The sequence below is a fragment of the Hemitrygon akajei genome, chromosome 19, assembly GCF_048418815.1.
Source record: "Hemitrygon akajei chromosome 19, sHemAka1.3, whole genome shotgun sequence".
Lineage (NCBI taxonomy): Eukaryota > Metazoa > Chordata > Chondrichthyes > Myliobatiformes > Dasyatidae > Hemitrygon > Hemitrygon akajei.
The window spans coordinates 930,837-948,575 of record NC_133142.1 but is presented as its reverse complement, the minus strand read 5'-3'; the positions used below and the strand labels follow the sequence as shown (position 1 = coordinate 948,575).

General features: G+C 48.6%; 1 protein-coding gene across 2 annotated transcripts; it reads right to left on the bottom strand.

The window, feature by feature from the left end:
- Nucleotides 1-4,776: 4,776 nt before the first annotated feature.
- On the bottom strand, nucleotides 4,777-15,920 carry LOC140741681 (hyaluronidase-like). 2 transcript variants are annotated; one of them, XM_073071951.1, is made up of 4 exons: nucleotides 15,479-15,920; nucleotides 10,588-11,637; nucleotides 6,912-7,001; nucleotides 4,777-5,607 (listed from the first exon to the last, which is right to left on the bottom strand). In XM_073071951.1, exons 2-4 carry the CDS (start codon nucleotides 11,560-11,562, stop codon nucleotides 5,221-5,223), a joined length of 1,452 nt encoding a protein of 483 aa, XP_072928052.1. In that variant the 5' UTR covers nucleotides 11,563-11,637; nucleotides 15,479-15,920; the 3' UTR covers nucleotides 4,777-5,220. The 2 variants fall into 2 exon arrangements, with proteins under 2 accessions (XP_072928052.1, XP_072928054.1); XM_073071953.1 differs by lacking the exon at nucleotides 6,912-7,001.
- Nucleotides 15,921-17,739: the final 1,819 nt, after the last annotated feature.

The following is a 17,739-nucleotide window of genomic DNA, read 5'->3' as shown; positions in this document are numbered from 1 at the left end:
GAGTACAGAAGTTGGGATGTAATGTTAAAATTGTACAAGGCATTGGTAAGGCCAAATTTGGAATATTGTGTACAGTTCTGGTCACCGAATTATAGGAAAGATATCAATAAATTAGAGAGAGTGCAGAGACGATTTACTAGGATGTTACCTGGGTTTCAGCACTTAAGTTACAGAGAAAGGTTGAACAAGTTAGGTCTCTATTCATTGGAGCGTAGAAGGTTGAGGGGGGATTTGATCGAGGTATTTAAAATGTTGAGAGGGATAGATAGAGTTGACGTGAATAGGCTGTTTCCATTGAGAGTAGGGGAGATTCAAACGAGAGGACATGATTTGAGAGTTAGGGGGCAAAAGTTTAAGGGAAACACGAGGGGGTATTTCTTTACTCAGAGAGTGATAGCTGTGTGGAATGAGCTTCCTGTAGAAGTAGTAGAGGCCAGTTCAGTTGTGTCATTTAAGGTAAAATTGGATAGGTATATGGATAGGTATATGGATAGGAAAGGAGTGGAGGGTTATGGGCTGAGTGCGGGTAGGTGAGATTAAGAGTTCGGCGCGGACTAGGAGGGCCGGAATGGCCTGTTTCCGTGCTGTGATTGTTATATGGTTATATGGTTACCTTTTTTAAACAAGGGAACTACATTTGCCATTCTCCAGTCCTCTGGCACAAGTTAGATATGGGCCTTGTGGCTAAAGGGATCAGTGGGTATGGAGAGAAAGCAGATACGGGGTTTTGAGTTGGATGATCAGCCATGATCATACTGAATGGCGGTGCAGGCTCGAAGGGCCGAATGGCCTACTCCTGCACCTATTTTCTATGTTTCTATGTTTCCCCTGCAGCCAAAGAGGATTCAAAGATCATAGCTAATGCTCCTGTGATCTCTTCTCTCAATTCCCACAACAACCTGGGGTGTATCATATCTGGCCCTGGGGATTTATCAATCTTAATGTTTTTAAGAAGATCCAGCACTTCTTCTTCCTTAATCTCCACATTGTCCAGCACACAGGCCTGCTCTACTTCGACCTCATCCTGATCAAGATCCTTTTCACTTGTGAATACTGAAGCAAAGTATTCACTTAGGACCTCCCCAACCTCCTCCACCTCCAGGCAGGAGGTGTCCTTCGTCTTTGTTCTGCCCCAATTTGTGGACTCTGAACTGATTCTTGCTCTTGGATAATCTAATCAGAGCAATTGAATGTGGACACAAGGAACTTCAGGTAACGACCTGCTAAATCTGAGGCCATTCTCGGAGGAGTAGCTACTTATTATGTAAAATAATAACAGACCTACCAAAGAGGCAATCTGTAATCTCATTAGACTCTCTCTGTGTTGCCTCATTTAACTGGTTTGGACCAGTCAGAGTTTAGAGACACAAGGCTGGGGTGGGCAGAACCATGAAACAATGTTGGTTGTAGCCGTGTACAATGACCAGTAAGCAGGTGACCCAGATAGGTCAGGTGACCATGAGCCAATGGGATGGAGATCCATTGGGCTCAATTGATGAGGAACAGTATAAGACTCAGGAGATACAAATACGCAGGGGCGATAACTCTCCAGCAATCAGAGACCAACCATCGCAGATAAGGAGGACCCCATGGACACGTGGCGATCGGGACCACGAGGAACACCTGGCCAGTGTAGACTCCTTTCCTGGGTAATACCTTTTCTCTTCATTAACTATTCATGGAGGGTCAGGGAATCCAGTAGGGTGCACACATGTAGATAGTTTGTGAACCCTCATGCTTTTTAATTGAAACATTAAAAGTTACTTATTGGTAAATACAAATTCTCTGTGCTTCACTTATCATTATTACAAGGGGTGATTCTTGTTACAAGGTGGTTGAGGGCTTCAAGTTCCCAGGTATTAACCACCAACAATTTTTCCTGGTGCAACCACGTAGCCATCATGGCCAAGAAACTCACCAACACCTCTGTTTCCTCAGAAGGCTAAAGCAATTCAGCATGTTCCCATCGACCCTCACCAATTTTTACTGAAGTACCATACAAAGCATTCTATTCAGATGTCCGAGGAACAGTCAATGGGCCGAACTTACACTCTGCGTATAACCACAAGAAACCACAGAGCGTTGTGCTGTGTTTTGATCATGGAAACCATTCTCCTCTCCACGGACTTCACACTGCCTCAGTAAAGCAGCCAGTATAATCAAAGTCCCCACCCACCCCAGACATTGTCTCTTCTCCCCTCTCCCACCAGGCTCAAGGATAGCTGTTATTAGACTATTGAATGGCCCCCTAGAACAATAAGATAGAATCTTGAACTCACAATCTTCCTCGTTATGGCCTTGCACCTTACTGTCTACCCGCACTGCACTCTGTAAGTGTAACATTTTACTCTGCATTGTTTTTTTCCCCTTGTACCACCTCGATGCACTGAAATGAAACTGCGGATCATTTACAAAACATGATATACTGTACCTTGGTATGTGCAACAATATTAAACCAGCTACCTAGCTCCTTCACTTTCTCCTGTGCCCTCGTCTAAAGTCACTTACTCCCGCCTACCGTGTCGGGAGCAGGCCACAGGGGAGGGAGAGGGGGATCAGATCGCTCGTGGAAGGGAAAACTCTCAGTCCAATCACAAACTGCAGATGCTGGAAGTCCAAAGCAACACAAACAAAATGCTGGAGGAATTCAACAGGCCAGGCAGCATCTGTGGAAAAGAGCAAACAGTCAACGTTTCGGCCTGAGACCATTCATCAGGACTCAGTCCTGATAAGACCACAAAACATAGGAGCAGAATTAGGCCATTCAGCCCATCGAGTCTACTCTGCCATTCTATCATGGCTGATCCCGGATTCCACTCAACCCCATACACCTGCCTTCTCACTATATCTTTTGACGCCCCAATCAATCAGGAAACTATCAACCGCTTTAAATATAGCCACAGACTTAGCCTCCACCGCAACCTGTGGCAGAGCTTTCCACAGATTCACTACTCTCTGGTTTAAAAAAAGACATCCTTACCTCTTTATAAAAGGTCACCCCTCTATTTTGAGGCTGCGCCCTCTAGTTCTGGAAGTTGTGAATACCCTCAACACAGGAAACATTCTCTTCACATCCACCTTATCCAGTCCTCCCAACATTCAGTAAGTTTCAATGAGATCCCCCACTCACTCTTCTAAATTCTAATGAGTATCGGCCCAAAGCTGCTAAACGTCCCTCATTTCTTAACCCTTTCACTCTTGGAATCATCCCTATCAAATACCTTTTGAAAATCCAAGTAAACGCCTCTCCTTTGTCCACCCCACTGATTACTGAAGGGTCTCGATGAGTGTACCGATGAAGGATCCCGATCCGAAACATTGACTGTACTCTTTTTCATTGATGCTGCCTGGTCTGCGGAGTTCCTCCAGCATTTTGTGTGTGTAGTTCGGGCAATGTAATGCCCAATGTCAGGTATCATGAGCTGGCGGCCCGATTTGTCAACCAGTGGAGTTCCTCCAGCATTTTGCGTGTGACTCTCAGTCCAAGCCAGTTTGTTTCCCAGCATGACCGGTTAATGGGATGGGGAGAGGGCGACGGACAGCAGTGCGGGAGAAGGTGAGCGTGTCGGTCGGGGCAATGCAAGGGCAGGACAGGACAGGGGCACAGAGTGCGGCACAGGAAGGAAAGCGGGACAAGAGCGCAGTGAGGCACGGGAGAGGGGTGAGGCCAGGCCGAGGCAGTAGCACGGAGCACAGGACAGGGGCACAGGATGGGCCGGGTCGAGGCCAGGAACCTGAATCTCCCTCTGGGTTTCTCCTGGTTGCATGACAATGGCTGACCCCAAGAAGTGAAAACACCACCTTGGTAAATGTCGCCCAGTCCGGTCAATGACACATGGGGATGTCCCTCCATGACCAAGGATGGTGTACTGGTAGCAACTGAACTCCCAGACACGGCAACTCGGAACATTTTACATCCAAGACACAGTGAACTGTAGTCATTGATTCAATAAAGTCCCAGTGCTTATCAACATGCTGACCAAGATTACCTTCTAAGTCCCATTTGTTCAGATTTGGCCTATATCCAACTAAACCAGGGGTTCCCGACCTCTGTTACGCCATATACCCCTATCATTAACTGAGGGGTCAGCGGACCCCAGGTTGGGAACCCCTGCTCTAAACCCTTCCTATCCGCTGCATGCAGGGGCTCATCCACTGAGAAAGTTCGGGGAGAACTCAGGATTAAGAATGATTCAGTCACTATGATGGGGTAACAAGCTTGGCCTCCCAATTGTCAGTGGGAGATGGAGGAACAGATCTGTCTCAGGTTATGGAAAGATGTAAAAGCTTCAGTTTGTGTTGTCAGTAACTTCATTTTCTCCATAGGTGGTCCAGATTTCCATTATGCAAGAGACGTAGGTGGGGCAGAAGTTGCAAGGTGGGTTTCTTGGCACAGTATCTAGATAATCCAATTAGGGAAGGGGCTGTTCTAGACCGTTATTGAGAAGTAGGCCAGGTCAGGCAATTGGGAACAGTGATTATAACTCAATCAATGGAGGAGATGCAGAAAATACTCACTAGGATGTTGCCTGCTGGAGAGGCTGAGTTTGTCTTCTCTGGAGGACCCAATAGAGGTGTGGGAAGGTAGGACTGGATAGTGAGGTAGTAAAAATATTTTCCCTATGGTGTGAGTGGATGACATGAGGACACAGGTTAAAGCGAGAGGGAGGGAATGGGGGGGGGGGGGAGCTATTTTCACATGAGTAAGTGGCTGGAATCTGGAACTCTCTGTCCAGTGGGGAGGTGGAGGCAGGGACCTCATTTAAAAGCATTGAGACCTGAAACACCCTGAATCAGGGGTATAGATAAGGTAAATGCAAGCAGGCTATTTCCACTGAGGTTGGATGAAACTACAACTACAGGTTATGGGTTAAGGGTGAAAGGTGAGATATTGAAGGGGAACCTGAGGGGTAATTTCTTCACTTAGAAGGTGATGAGAGTGTGGAATGAGCTGCCAGTAGAACTGGTGGATGCGGGCTTGATTTCAAATTTAAGTGAAGTTTGAATAGGTACATGGATGGGAGGGGTATGGAGGGCTATGGTCCTGGTGCAGGTCAATGGGACTAGACAGCTTAATAGACTGGCATGGACTAAATGGACCAAATGGCCTGATTCTATAGCTTTGTGTGTAACAGCAACAACAATCATGTAGAATTAACAATGCCAGTCAACTTAATAACTTTCAGGAAGTTGTCTTCATTTTGGGAAAGATGGCTCCTGTCAGCAGAGGAACTGGATCAGCATCAGCAGTGGGAGAAAAGCCATGGTGAAGACAGACTGTTCACTACGAGGTGCCACTGAGCTATCCTCAAAGTGGCTGCATCGTAAACCACTCCAGCCCTTGTAGCACTGACAGTGGAAGTGGGCTCGAATCCACCTCTGGTCCGAGAACTTGAGACGGCCTTTAACATAGATTCTTTCCCGGGTCACCATGTGGAAGGACTTGTGACTCAGGTGTAAGAAGGCATCATCCTCGGGCCACTTGCGGTAACATCTCCCATGTTTCCTGCACAGCATGTGACTGCATAAACGGGCGGCCATTGTCACATTCAAAATGTAGGGGCCCAGGATGTTTTTCAGATTATCCTTCACACTCTGGCAGTTTTCCTGCATAGAGACAGGACACAGAATGTCAGCACCTTCTAATTCCTGTGCGTTAATATCTCGGGTTACCTGTCCTGGGCCCAACACACAGATGCAATCATGATAAAGGTGGGCCAGTACCTCAACTTTCTGAGAAGTCTAAGGAGACTAGGCTTGTCACTGAACACTCTAACAAACTTCCACAGATTTACTGTACATCACCTACACACTTTCTCTGTAGCTAGAACACTTTATTCTGCACTGTGACTGTTTTCCCTTGTTCTACCTCAATGTGTAATGATCTGATTTGAAAGAACAGTATGCAAGACAAGTCTTTCACTGTATCTCAGTACATATAACAATAATAAACTAATTCCAATATCTGTACCTCACCGTGACAACAACATCAACTTGACTTGGCAACACTCAACCCTGGCTGGTTCGCCGTCAGCTCCTTTCTCATTTAGTTAGCAAGCCATCGAGACCTTCCTGACCAAACCCACCAAGTCCAGCTCACAGATCCACTGAGGCCGGCAGCAGGAAGGTATCATTCAGTGCAGTCATGTGATAGATCACAGCAATGGCTTCTGATGAGGTCCTAAACGGGCACAACAGGAAAGCAATCACTCAGCACAGAAATACCCTTCAGCCCACCAAGGTGCTTGTCCCAGTTCCTTGTATCTCTTAAATGCTGTTCATGTACCTGCTTCAACTACTTCCTCTGGCAGCCCATTCCATATACCCACTGCCCTCTGGGTGAAAAAGTTGTGGCTTTTCTCTGCACAGTCCCTCAAATTCCAGCAATGTCCTCATAAATTTCCTCCACGCTCTCTGCAACTCAATGCTGTCTGGTTTTGGACTCTCGGGGCATTTCTGTGCAGTGATGTAGCAGAACTCGGTGACCCTGGTTTGTCAGTGACTGCCCACACATTTCACGGTGTAAACCCCCAAAACCCATCTACAGCTCCACTGTTCGTTTGAGGTACTGGCCAACATCCTAGGGCATCCCCAATGATGTCACCACAAAACAATGGGTCATTACACCACACAGGTGTGTGAAGTATGCCAGTGTGAGTGTGTAAGGGAAGTAAGAGTGATCAGGTGTGTGAAGCTTGTCAGTGAGAGTGTGTAAGGGAAGTGAGGGTGAAGAGGTTTTTGAGGCACACCATTGTGAGTGTGTAAGGTAAGTAAGAATGTGTAAGGGAAGTGAGTCTGATCAAGTGTGTGAAGCATGCCATTGTGTCTGTAAAGGAAGTTGGGTGCAATTAGGTGTGATGCACGCCAGTGTGAATATGTAAGGGAAATGAGTGAAAGACCGTGCTCCCTACCGTGGTTCTGGAGAAGTCGATAGACCCCCAGAGAACTACTCCACTCGCCCCCAAGGCTGCAATCTCTCCAATGGTGTGTATCAGATCAATCTGTAACACAAGGCAACAGATGAGGAGGGAAGGGCGATGGGGGTGGGGCTGCAGGGAAAGGAGTGGGATGGGAGAGCCTGCAGCAGGTGATGGGGAGAGGGTGATTGGGGGAGGGGGAGAGAGATGAATGATTAACAATAGCCATCCAGAAGATGAGGGAGTGAGCGAGCTAACGGGATGTGGGCTAATCCTGTCAACAGGAAATCAAGGTCAGCAGTTCCCGGGTGGGGACTGATCCGCAGGAAGTGTTCTGGGAGTGGTTGGAACGATGCCGTCGAACCCTTCATTAACACGGTCCGCAGGGACAATGTAAAGAAAAGAGGCTGGCTTTGTTCTCAGGAGAAAGGAGCTTAGATGGCATAGTGGAGGGAGGAATTTAAAAACCTACAGAACTCCATTTGAATAGCTCCACTCATGGGTTCTCTGGACACACTGGCAAAAGAGAGATAAAATGTAGGATAAATGTGTAAATAAAATGTGGGAATGCTCACAAGGAAGTTTAAAGATCTCTTTCGTGAAAACTTTGTCAATCTTTTATATGCTACAAAACAGAGTCTGGTACAATGGTCACCTCTATCTATGTCCTTGGTAGGTCGTATCAATGTTGTCAAAATGTTCTCCCCAAATTTTTATACTTATTTCAATCTATCCCAATTTTTATTCCTAAATCTTTTTTTGATTCCTTAGACTCTTATTTTGTCATATCTGTGGCAGAATAAGCGCTCTAGAATTAATAAAATCCACCTCCAAAAATCTAAAAAAGAGGGTGGCATGGCTTTACCTAACTTTCGCTTATATTACTGGGCAGCTAATATACGTTGTGCTGCCTTCTGGTCTTTCTTCCACGGTCAACCTGAGTGCCCTAACTGGGTGGCAATGGAGTTGAGCTCCACTAAAGAAGTATCTATATCTGCACTTCTTGGCTCTGCACTCCCTAGCAGTCTGCCCAGATCAATAGCTAATCCTCTGGTTAGACACACTTTGCGTATATGGGCTCAGTTCAGGAAATGCTATGGTTTCCAGGGGTTTTCCGTTTCTAGCTCTGTCGCACATAATCACCTTTTTTTACCTACCACGTTCGATTCAGCATTCCATGTTTGGTACAGGAAGGGCATTAGACATTTTGAAGATCTCTTCATTGATAATCGCTTCGCTTCTTTTCAACAGCTCTCTGTTAAGTTCAACCTGCCTAACGCTCACTTTTTCAGATATCTCCAAATCCGACACTTTACTGCTCCTTTAATTCCTAACTTTCCTGAAATGCCTGCGAAAAATGCTATGGACCTATTTCTTTCCATTAATCCACTAGGTAAAGGTTTAATTTCAATTATCCAAGATAAGCTAGCAGCCTTACGACGGGCCCCTGTGGATAAAATTAAAATGGCCTGGGAGCAGGATTTAAATATCTCCTTATCTGAGGAGAGCTGGGACTCAGTTCTCAAATCGGTTAACTCAACCTCTCTTTGTGCTCACCATTGTCTCTTACAGTTTAAGATTGTTCATAGAGCCCATATGTCTAAATCCAAACTATCTCGATTCTACCCTGGCATTAGTCCTCTCTCATCCATATGTACTGGTTCTGTCCTAGCTTGGAGAAATTCTGGAAAGATGTCTTCACTACATTATCGGGTATTCTGAATCAGCACCTAGAACCTAACCCCTTAATTGCTCTGTTCGGTTTTTGGGGCGAGACAGATTTATGTCTGGGTCCGACCAAATGCCAAATACTATCCTTTGCCTCTCTCCTGGCGAGACGCTTGATCCTCCTTAGATGGAGAGATGTTGCCCCGCCCACTCATGCGCAATGGCTTAACGACATTATGGCCTGCTTGGACCTCGAAAAAATTCATTATTCAGTTCTCAATTCGGATTTAAAGTTCCATAAGGTCTGGGGGCCTTTTATCGAGTACTTTCATAACCTTCCTCTTGACTAGGGTTTTTTTTCTTTTCGGTCCCTTGCTTTCAGCTCCCTTTTTTTTTCTGGTAGTAGGCATTATTATCCTCTGTTGCTAAGTGTATTCACAGTCTGGGAGTTTGACTGTCCGGACTTATACTCTCTATATTGTGTGGTGGTTGGTCTGGAATTGTTGTTTTTTTCTTGTGTTGTGGGGTTTGGGGAGGACACTAAGCTCACTTGTCTTTAATTTAGGTGCTTTTTTATTAAATTCTCTTCCTTTGTAGCATATTGTTATTGTATGCTTAACCTTGCTCTGTATTAATGCTCCTCATTGGGATTTGGGGTTTTTAATTTTGTAAAATGTTTTGAAAAACTAATAAAAAAATTAAAAAAAAATGTGGGAATGCTGGAAGCACTCAGCATGTCAGGCAATATCAGTAGAGAGAAGAAACAGTTAATGATCCTTCATACATTGGTGGAGTCGTGGACAGTGAAGAAGGACATCAAATGATACAGTAGGATATAGATCAGTTACAGATATGGGCGGAGAGATGGCAGAAGGAGCTTAATCCTGGAAAGTGTGAGATGTTGCACCTTGAGGGGATAGATATAAGAGAAAGTGTACAGTAAAGGACAATACCCTTAACAGCATTGATGTACAGAGTGATCTTGGGGTGCAAGTCCATAACTACTGAAAGGGTGGTACAGAAGGTGTACCATGTGCTCCCCATCATTTGCAACAATGACTATGTCAAGAACTCATGCTACATCTCTGTAGGCAGAATTATTGTGTGCAGTTCTGATCACCTGATTACAGGAAGGGTGTGGAAGCTTTGGAAAGGGTGCAGAGGAGGTTCACCATGATGCTGCCTGGATTAGAAAGCATTAGGAATAAGGAGAGGTTGGACAAACTTGGATTTTTTTTGGGAGTGTCAGAGGCTGAAGGGAGATCTGAGAGAATTTTATAAAGGTATGAGAGGCTCAGATAAGGTGGACAGTCATTTTCTCAGGATGGAAATGGCATGGATTTAAGGTGAGAAAGGAAGATTTCAAGGGGCATGTGTGAGGAATTTTTTTTGATTTTATAGAGTTTGGTGAGTGCCTGGAATCTGCTGCTTGGGGAGATGGTGGAGGCAAACACAACCAATATGTTTAAGAGGTTGCTAGATAGGCACAGGACCAGGGAATGGACAGATATGGACCTTGTGCTGGCACATGGGATTAGTTTAATTTGGTATTGTGTTCACTAAAAACACTGTGGAGCCCCAAGTGCTGTACTGATCTGTGTTCAAGCTGGGAGAGTTGGAGGTGAATAGGTTTTTAGGTGTAGAGAAACTGGTTTTGAGTGTTGGCTTCCTTCTCTGAGAAGCTTCAGCTGGACTAAACCTGCCACATTGGGGATTGCTCCCTCACTGCCCCTCCCACAGTGTGCGACTCCCTCACCACCCCTCCCACAGTGTGCGACTCCCTCACCACCCCTCCCACAGTGAGAGTCCCCCTCACCACCCCTCCCACAGTGTGCGACTCCCTCACCGCCCCTCCCACAGTGTGCGACTCCCTCACCACCCCTCCCAGTGAGATTCTCCCTCATGCCCCTCATAGCTTTTATCTTTGACATTCATAGGTTTCACTGTACACGTAACAACAAAAAAGCAGTTCCAAATCCAGTTCCTATCCGGATGCACCCACCTGTGTCAGAGGTTTGAGGGTTTCAACGTAGTGCGAGCGGGTGTATACGAAGACAGGCCGTGCGTACTTGGAGCCTGACATCAGTGCTACTCGCATGGCCTCTGTCACTCGGTATCTGGCATAGAGCTTCACTCGTTTGCAAGACTTTAACTGTTCCTCCACGTAGACGGACGGGAAAAGAGCATTACTCTGTGCCCACAACCAGCCCAGATCATTGTTGCGTTTAATCTCGACTGCGGGACAGCGGCCATCGTACTCGGCATATTCATGCCCGTAATGGTAGTTGTAACAGTCAGGGAAGAGGTAGTAGCCCCAGAGTGCCGCAGGTCTCAGCTGCTGGCCCAGTTTCAGGGTGCTGCTGAGGAAGAGCCTTGCGGCCTTGTCAAACTCCACCTGGGCTTGCTTCTCTATCTGCTTGAAAGAGCTTTCTGGGTGCCGGGCCCGGACAATGTCCTGTGACTTGTTCCTGTAGATGATTTTGGAGCCCCAGTTCCTCCAGTAGAAGGGTCGCCATTCTTCCCAGTCAATAACAGCCAGGCCCCTGTAGTTCCTGGATAAATACCTCTGTACATCAACCCTCATCGCTCTGCTGTGCTCCTTCAGACTGGCATTCTGGGGACAGCCCCCATTAACTGGTTCGTCACCCATGTAGTAGGGATACTTGCCCAATTGTCCAATATAAAATATGGTGATGTTCTCTCCCATAAAGACTTCATTTTTATTTGTCACGATCCCATAGTCACCCAGGTGGAGGTCAACCCCTCGGTGAGTGCTGCATTTCTCAGTCGGAATGTTCCAGAAGACGAGGAAGGGCTGGTCTTTCATTATAGGGGGTATAGCTTGTTTGGTGGGGTTGCTGTGGGTGACATGGGCAAACATCACCAAGCACAGAGTGGTACAGAGGGGGTAAGCTGTAGGGAGAGGTGTCTGGTGCACACAGTATTGCCAACTTGGTCCACACCAATGCCAGTCCATCAAGCCTGCTACAACATCCACATTGATAGTTGCATGTAGGCAACTGATGATATGTAATCTTGTAAATCTCTGCAACTGTTTGAGGGGAGAGTTAACAAGCGGGTATTCGAGGGTGGGTAGTGGCCAGTAATCTCCAGATTTCCCCCCCAGTGCCTCCCACTATTGAGGGCAGAATGAGAAGGATATAGCCCATGAATGTGCAGCTTAAGACTTGGTGTAGGGGCAGGGATTTGGACCTCTTCTGGGCCAGGTGTGACCTGTACAAGAGGGATGGGCCACACCTGAACCACAGGGGAAACAATATTCTTCCTCCTGAATCTGGCAAGCTGGCTTCTCCCTGACTAACCTGTCAGATGTTCCTGCTTACTCCTGAATCCCTGCCAGGTGCTGGTTGATGGGTAATTTGTGCAGATAGTGTGGGTGGTGGGTACGGAGAGTAGCTCAGTCCGCAAGCCAATTCAAGCCTCATGTTCTATTTCGAGGTGTTCTGCTGAACATTGTGGACGTGCTGTGTTGGAGCCGAAATTTGCAGGCTGCCCCCAGCTTGTGCTGGTCATATTGCAAGTGGCATATTTCACTGTGTTTGCGTGTCCATGTGATGGTTATATCTGAATTAGAATCTGAAAGGCAAGGTGGTTTAACGGGAGATTTCATATCCACATTCACTGGGATAGGAAACTCTGCAGTGTAGTGACTCTCTGGAGTCTGACCTGGATTCCTTCCTGTGACAGTGTCCTAAATCTACCTGGGGGAATTCAGATTAGATTAGTTTGGTTGGACAGACAAGAGACGGCAGGGTTCAATTGGTAAATGGCCCAGGGGTGCTGGTACATTTCTGTAACTGCAATCAGAAGGGGAGGAAATGTCAAACTGCTCCTGAGATCCAGGGAATGTTGACTGTGTGATGAGACAACTTTCCCAAGAAACTATTGGGTCAGATCCAGGTCACAATTCAATAATGAATCATTCACACATTTAAGGAGCAATGTGACACCATAAAGACCAGAGATAAGGGACAAACCAACAGTGTAAAAAAAAAGGCAGGACAGAGCGCTTGGTGACTGAGTGATACCTGGACAGACAGGGGAGCAGCAGCTAAAAGTATGAAAAACATTTGTAGATGTTCACTTGAGCACAGAGGCTGGTGTTTCCAAAGGGTGAGATTGGGGAGAGGGGGAGAAATGTAACTCCCAACCCACACACCCTTACCTCTCCATCCTAGTTACCCTCACCCATCCCAACACACCTCATCTCCAGCTAGTCAGAATGACAGGAAACCCTTCAGGAGAGCTTCCTGGTAGATTCTCCATGGAACTAAGTTAGAAGCGAGTGACAGAGATGCGAAAAGATGGTGGGAGGCATCAGGTGTGATTGAGGGGACAATGTGTGGAGTTTCAGACAGGGGTGAAAGGGAGGGGAGAGCAGGGTGTGGGACAGGGGGAGGGAAAGGGAAAAGATAAAGGAGAGAGGGAAGATGGCAGGAGAGGGTGACGAGGGGGTTTGAGAGGGTGAAGGGGGAGGGGTTTGAGAGGGTGACGAGGGGGTTTGAGAGGGTGAAGGGGGAGGTGTTTGAGAGGGTGAAGGGGGTGTTTGAGAGGGTGATGAGGGGGTTTGAGAGTGTGAAGGGGAGGGGTTTGAGAGGGTGAAGTGGGGTGTTTGAGAGGGTGAAGGGGGATTGAGAGGGTGACGAGGGGGTTTGTGAGGGTGAAGGGGAGGGGTTTGAGAGGGTGAAGTGGGGTGTTTGAGAGGGTGAAGGGGGTTTGAGAGGGTGAAGGGGAGGGGTTTGAGAGGGTGAGGGGGAGGGGTTTGTGAGGGTGAGGGGGAGGGGTTTGAGAGGGTGAAGTGGGGTGTTTGAGAGGGTGAAGGGGGATTGAGAGGGTGACGAGGGGGTTTGTGAGGGTGAAGGGGGAGGGGTTTGAGTGGGTGAGGGGGAGGGGTTTGAGTGGGTGAAGGGGAGGGGTTTGAGAGGGTGAAGGGGAGGGGTTTGAGAGGGTGACGAGGTAGTTTGAGAGGGTGAAGGGGAGGGGTTTGAGAGGGTGAGGGGGAGGGTTTGAGAGGGTGATAAGGGAGTTTGAGAGGGTGAAGGGGAAGGGTTTGAGAGGGTGACGAGGGGGTTTGAGAGGGTGAAGGGGGAGGGGTTTGAGAGGGTGACGAGGGGGTTTGAGAGGGTGAAGGGGGAGGTGTTTGAGAGGGTGAAGTGGGGTGTTTGAGAGGGTGAAGGGGGATTGAGAGGGTGACGAGGGGGTTTGTGAGGGTGAAGGGGAGGGGTTTGAGAGGGTGAAGTGGGGTGTTTGAGAGGGTGAAGGGGGTTTGAGAGGGTGAAGGGGAGGGTTTTGAGTGGGTGAGGGGGAGGGGTTTGAGAGGGTGAAGGGAAGGTGTTTGAGAGGGTGAAGGGGGATTTGTGAGGGTGAAGGGGAGGGGTTTGAGAGGGTGAAGGGGAGGGGTTTGAGAGGGTGAAGGGGAGGGGTTTGAGAGGGTGAAATGGGGTGTTTGAGAGGGTGGGGGATTGAGAGGGTGACGAAGGGGTTTGAGAGGGTGAAGTGGGGTGTTTGAGAGGGTGAAGGGGGATTGAGAGGGTGACGAGGGGGTTTGAGAGGGTGAGGGGGAGGGGGAGGGGTTTGAGAGGGTGAAGGGGAGGGGTTTGAGTGGGTGAGGGGAGGGGTTTGAGAGGGTGAAGGGGGTGTTTGAGAGGGTGAAGGGGAGGGGTTTGAGAGGGTGAAGGGGAGGGGTTTGAGAGGGTGAAGGGGAGGGGTTTGAGAGGGTGAAGTGGGAAGTCGGTGAGGGGGTGGATGAAAGGAGGATATATCGGAGAGTGTGACAGAATAGGACGGCGGATCTCAGTCTGTCGGGGGGGGGGGGTGGGCAAGGTGGTGCGGCACAGACTCGCTCTGCTCACCGCTTCGTGGAGCCGTTACCAGGCGTGTCCTGACGCCACTCGGCCCATCTGCGATAACCTAAACCAGACTCACCACCCTCCAGAGAGGGGGTAATCCTGTTCCGACAACAAACGAGCCGCTTTCCAGCTGCTCTACGCAGCCACCCCACGGTATCCCTTTTCAGATCGTTCGCTATTCTCTCCCCTCCAGCTAGCTGAGCCCCGTTCCTGGGCCCCCTAACATTCGGTCCTTGAGTCGGGAACTGATCATCTTCCCTCCAAACGGGGATTAGTAGTACAGTCCGGCCTCCCGCCAATAATGGGACGGAGGGCGGGGTCAGGGTCAGGGGCGGAGCCAAGGGCGGGAGGTGCTGCTGGGGGCGGGGCCAGGGCCAGGCTCCGGGTTTGAGTGACGCTCACAAGATGCTGGAGGAACTCAGCCCGTCAGCAGCAGCATTTATGGAGTCGACGTTTCGGGCCGAGACCCTTTTCGCGGACGGCCTGGCCTGCTGAGTTCCTCCAGCATCTTGTGACTATTGCTTGGATTTACAACGCTCTATGCTTGATTGGCGAGGTTTGTCACAAGGATGGAGCCAGGCGCCGGGACGGGGTCAGGTCCAGAACGGGATACTGAGCTGGCAGTCGCGGCATGGATGCTGGGGAGGGACGTGGGCGAACGGCCGAATACTAGAGATCGATTAGATTAATTAGCGAGGACATCTAAACGGTTGGTGGGGTACGGTGACGGTACGGGAGGAAATGGGATGGGGCACCCCTGATGGACAGGAGCCGTGGACCACTGGCTGGCAGGGGGCGGTGGCCGGTGGCCGGTGACCAGTGACCAACGATGGACTGACGGACAGAGGGAATGGACACGAGACGGTGACCGATGACGGATAAGGGGCAGAGACCTGTGCTGGACAGAGACCAAGGGGAAGCGGCGACACTTCATTCTGGGGATGAGAGTCCAGAAACAGCGGCTTATCAATCCGTTATTCAAGGTACAGGTAAGAGGCGTGATTCCGGAACACCTACACTCACCGATCCGACAGCACCTCGGTGGGATGTTTCCTTACTGGGAGACGGTCCCACACACACACTGACACACTGGGGGACGGTCCCACTCACACTGACCCTCACTGGGGGGGACGGTCCCACTCACACTGACCCTCACTGAGGAGACAGTCCCGCACGCACACTGACCCTCACCGATCCGACAGCACCTCGGTGGGATGTTTCCTTACTGGGAGACGGTCCCACACACACACCGACCCTCACTGGGGGATGGTCCCGCACGCACACTGACCCTCACTGAGGAGACAGTCCCACACGCACACTGACCCTCACTGGGGGACAGTCCCGCACTCACACTGACCCTCACTGAGGGGGGACGGTCCCACACGCACACCGACCGTCACTGGGGGGGACGGTCCCACACGCACACTGACCCTCACTGAGGAGACGGTCCCGCACGCACACTGAACCTCGCTAACCCTCACTGGGGGATGGTCCCGCACACGCGCTGAGTGATTATGCAGAAAGTTTGAAGTTAATAACTCATCGGGGTGATTGATAAGTTTGTGGCCTAAGGTAGAAGGAGATGAGTTATTAACATCAAAGTTTCTGCATAATCACTCAGAGTTGAACTGCATGTACATGTAAAGAGAGCTGTATAACTCATCTCCTTCTACCTTAGGCCACGAATGTATCAATCGCCCATACTGTGGACACTTCCTGGAAGTCCAAGATCCGCGTGCTCCAACACTGCTGGACTAAGTGTGTAAATGTAGGAGGGAACTATGTTGAAAAATGAATGTGCTAAGTTTTCTAAAATTGACTCCTTCTACCTTAGGCCACAAACTTATCAATCACCCCTCAAAAGTTGACACTAAATTAGTGGTATAGTGGATAGTGAAGGTTATCAAAAAGTTCTGGTTTATCCGGATCAGCTGGGTGAATGGGCTGAGTTTAATTTGGATAAGAACTTGGTGTTGCATTTGAGAAGGTCCAATCCAGGTTCACTTCCAGAGTGAATGGTAGGCCCCTGGGGAGTGTTGTACTCCAATGTCCCTCTGCTTTAAGGTACATAGATCCCTGAAAGAGAAGTCACAAGTACAGTGTGGTAAAATCAGAAACAAGAGAAAATCTGCAGATGTTGGAAATCCAAGCATCACACACAAAATGCTGGAGGAACTCAGCAGACCAGGCAGCATCTATGGAAAACAGTACAGTCTGGGCTGAGACCCTTCATTAGGACTGGGGGAAAAAAGGTGAGTTGCCAGAGTAAGAAAGTGGAGGTAGGTAAAGAAGGTTTTTTTGGCACATTGGACTTCAGTCTAGGTGAGGCTGTGACTGGAATATTGTGTTCAGGGTGACCTCTTCCCCCCCCCCCCCCCCACCTCCCCTCCACTCCAAAGGTTGTCTGTACGTTGGTGCTCCCAAGGACTTTATCATTTACCTTTCAGTATTTGGTCTCCCAAAGTGCATCCTATCTAATAGAGATGACAGCCTGGGGAATTTCAGAGGTGTATCAAATCTAGGATATAGATATAGGGTGAATGCACAGTCTTTATCCCAGGGTTGGGGAATCTAAAACTAGAGGGCACAGGTTTAAGCTGAGAGGGGAGAGATTTAATAGGAATGGGGAGGGGTAACTTTTTTACATTCAGGTGTTATCTATGAGCAAGGGAGAGCCAGTGGATATAGTGTACCTGGACTTCCAGAAAGCTTTTGATAAAGTCTCACATAGGAGATTAGCGGGCAAAATTAGGGCACATGGTATTGGGGGCAGAGTACTGACATGGACTGAAAATTGGCTGGCTGACAGGAAACAAAGTGTAGCGATTAACGGGTCCCTTTCGGAATGGCAGGCTGTGACCGGTGGGGTACCGCAAGGTTCGGTGCTGGGACCGCAGCTGTTTACAATATACATTAATGATTTAGAAGAAGGGATTAAAAGTAACATTAGCAAATTTGCTGATGACACAAAGCTGGGTGGCAGTGTGAAATGTCAGGAAGATGTTATGAGAATGCAGGGTGACTTGAACAGGTTGGGTGAGTGGGCCAATGTATGGCAGATGCAGTTTAATGTGGATAAATGTGAGGTTATCCACTTTGGTGGCAAGAACAGGAAGGCAGATTACTATCTAAATGGAGTCAAGTTAGGAGAAGGGGAAGTACAACGAGATCTAGGTGTTCTTGTACATCAGTCAATGAAAGCAAGCATGCAGGTACAGCAGGCAGTGAAGAAAGCTAATGGCATGCTGGCCTTTATAACAAGAGGAATTGAGTTTAGGAGTAAA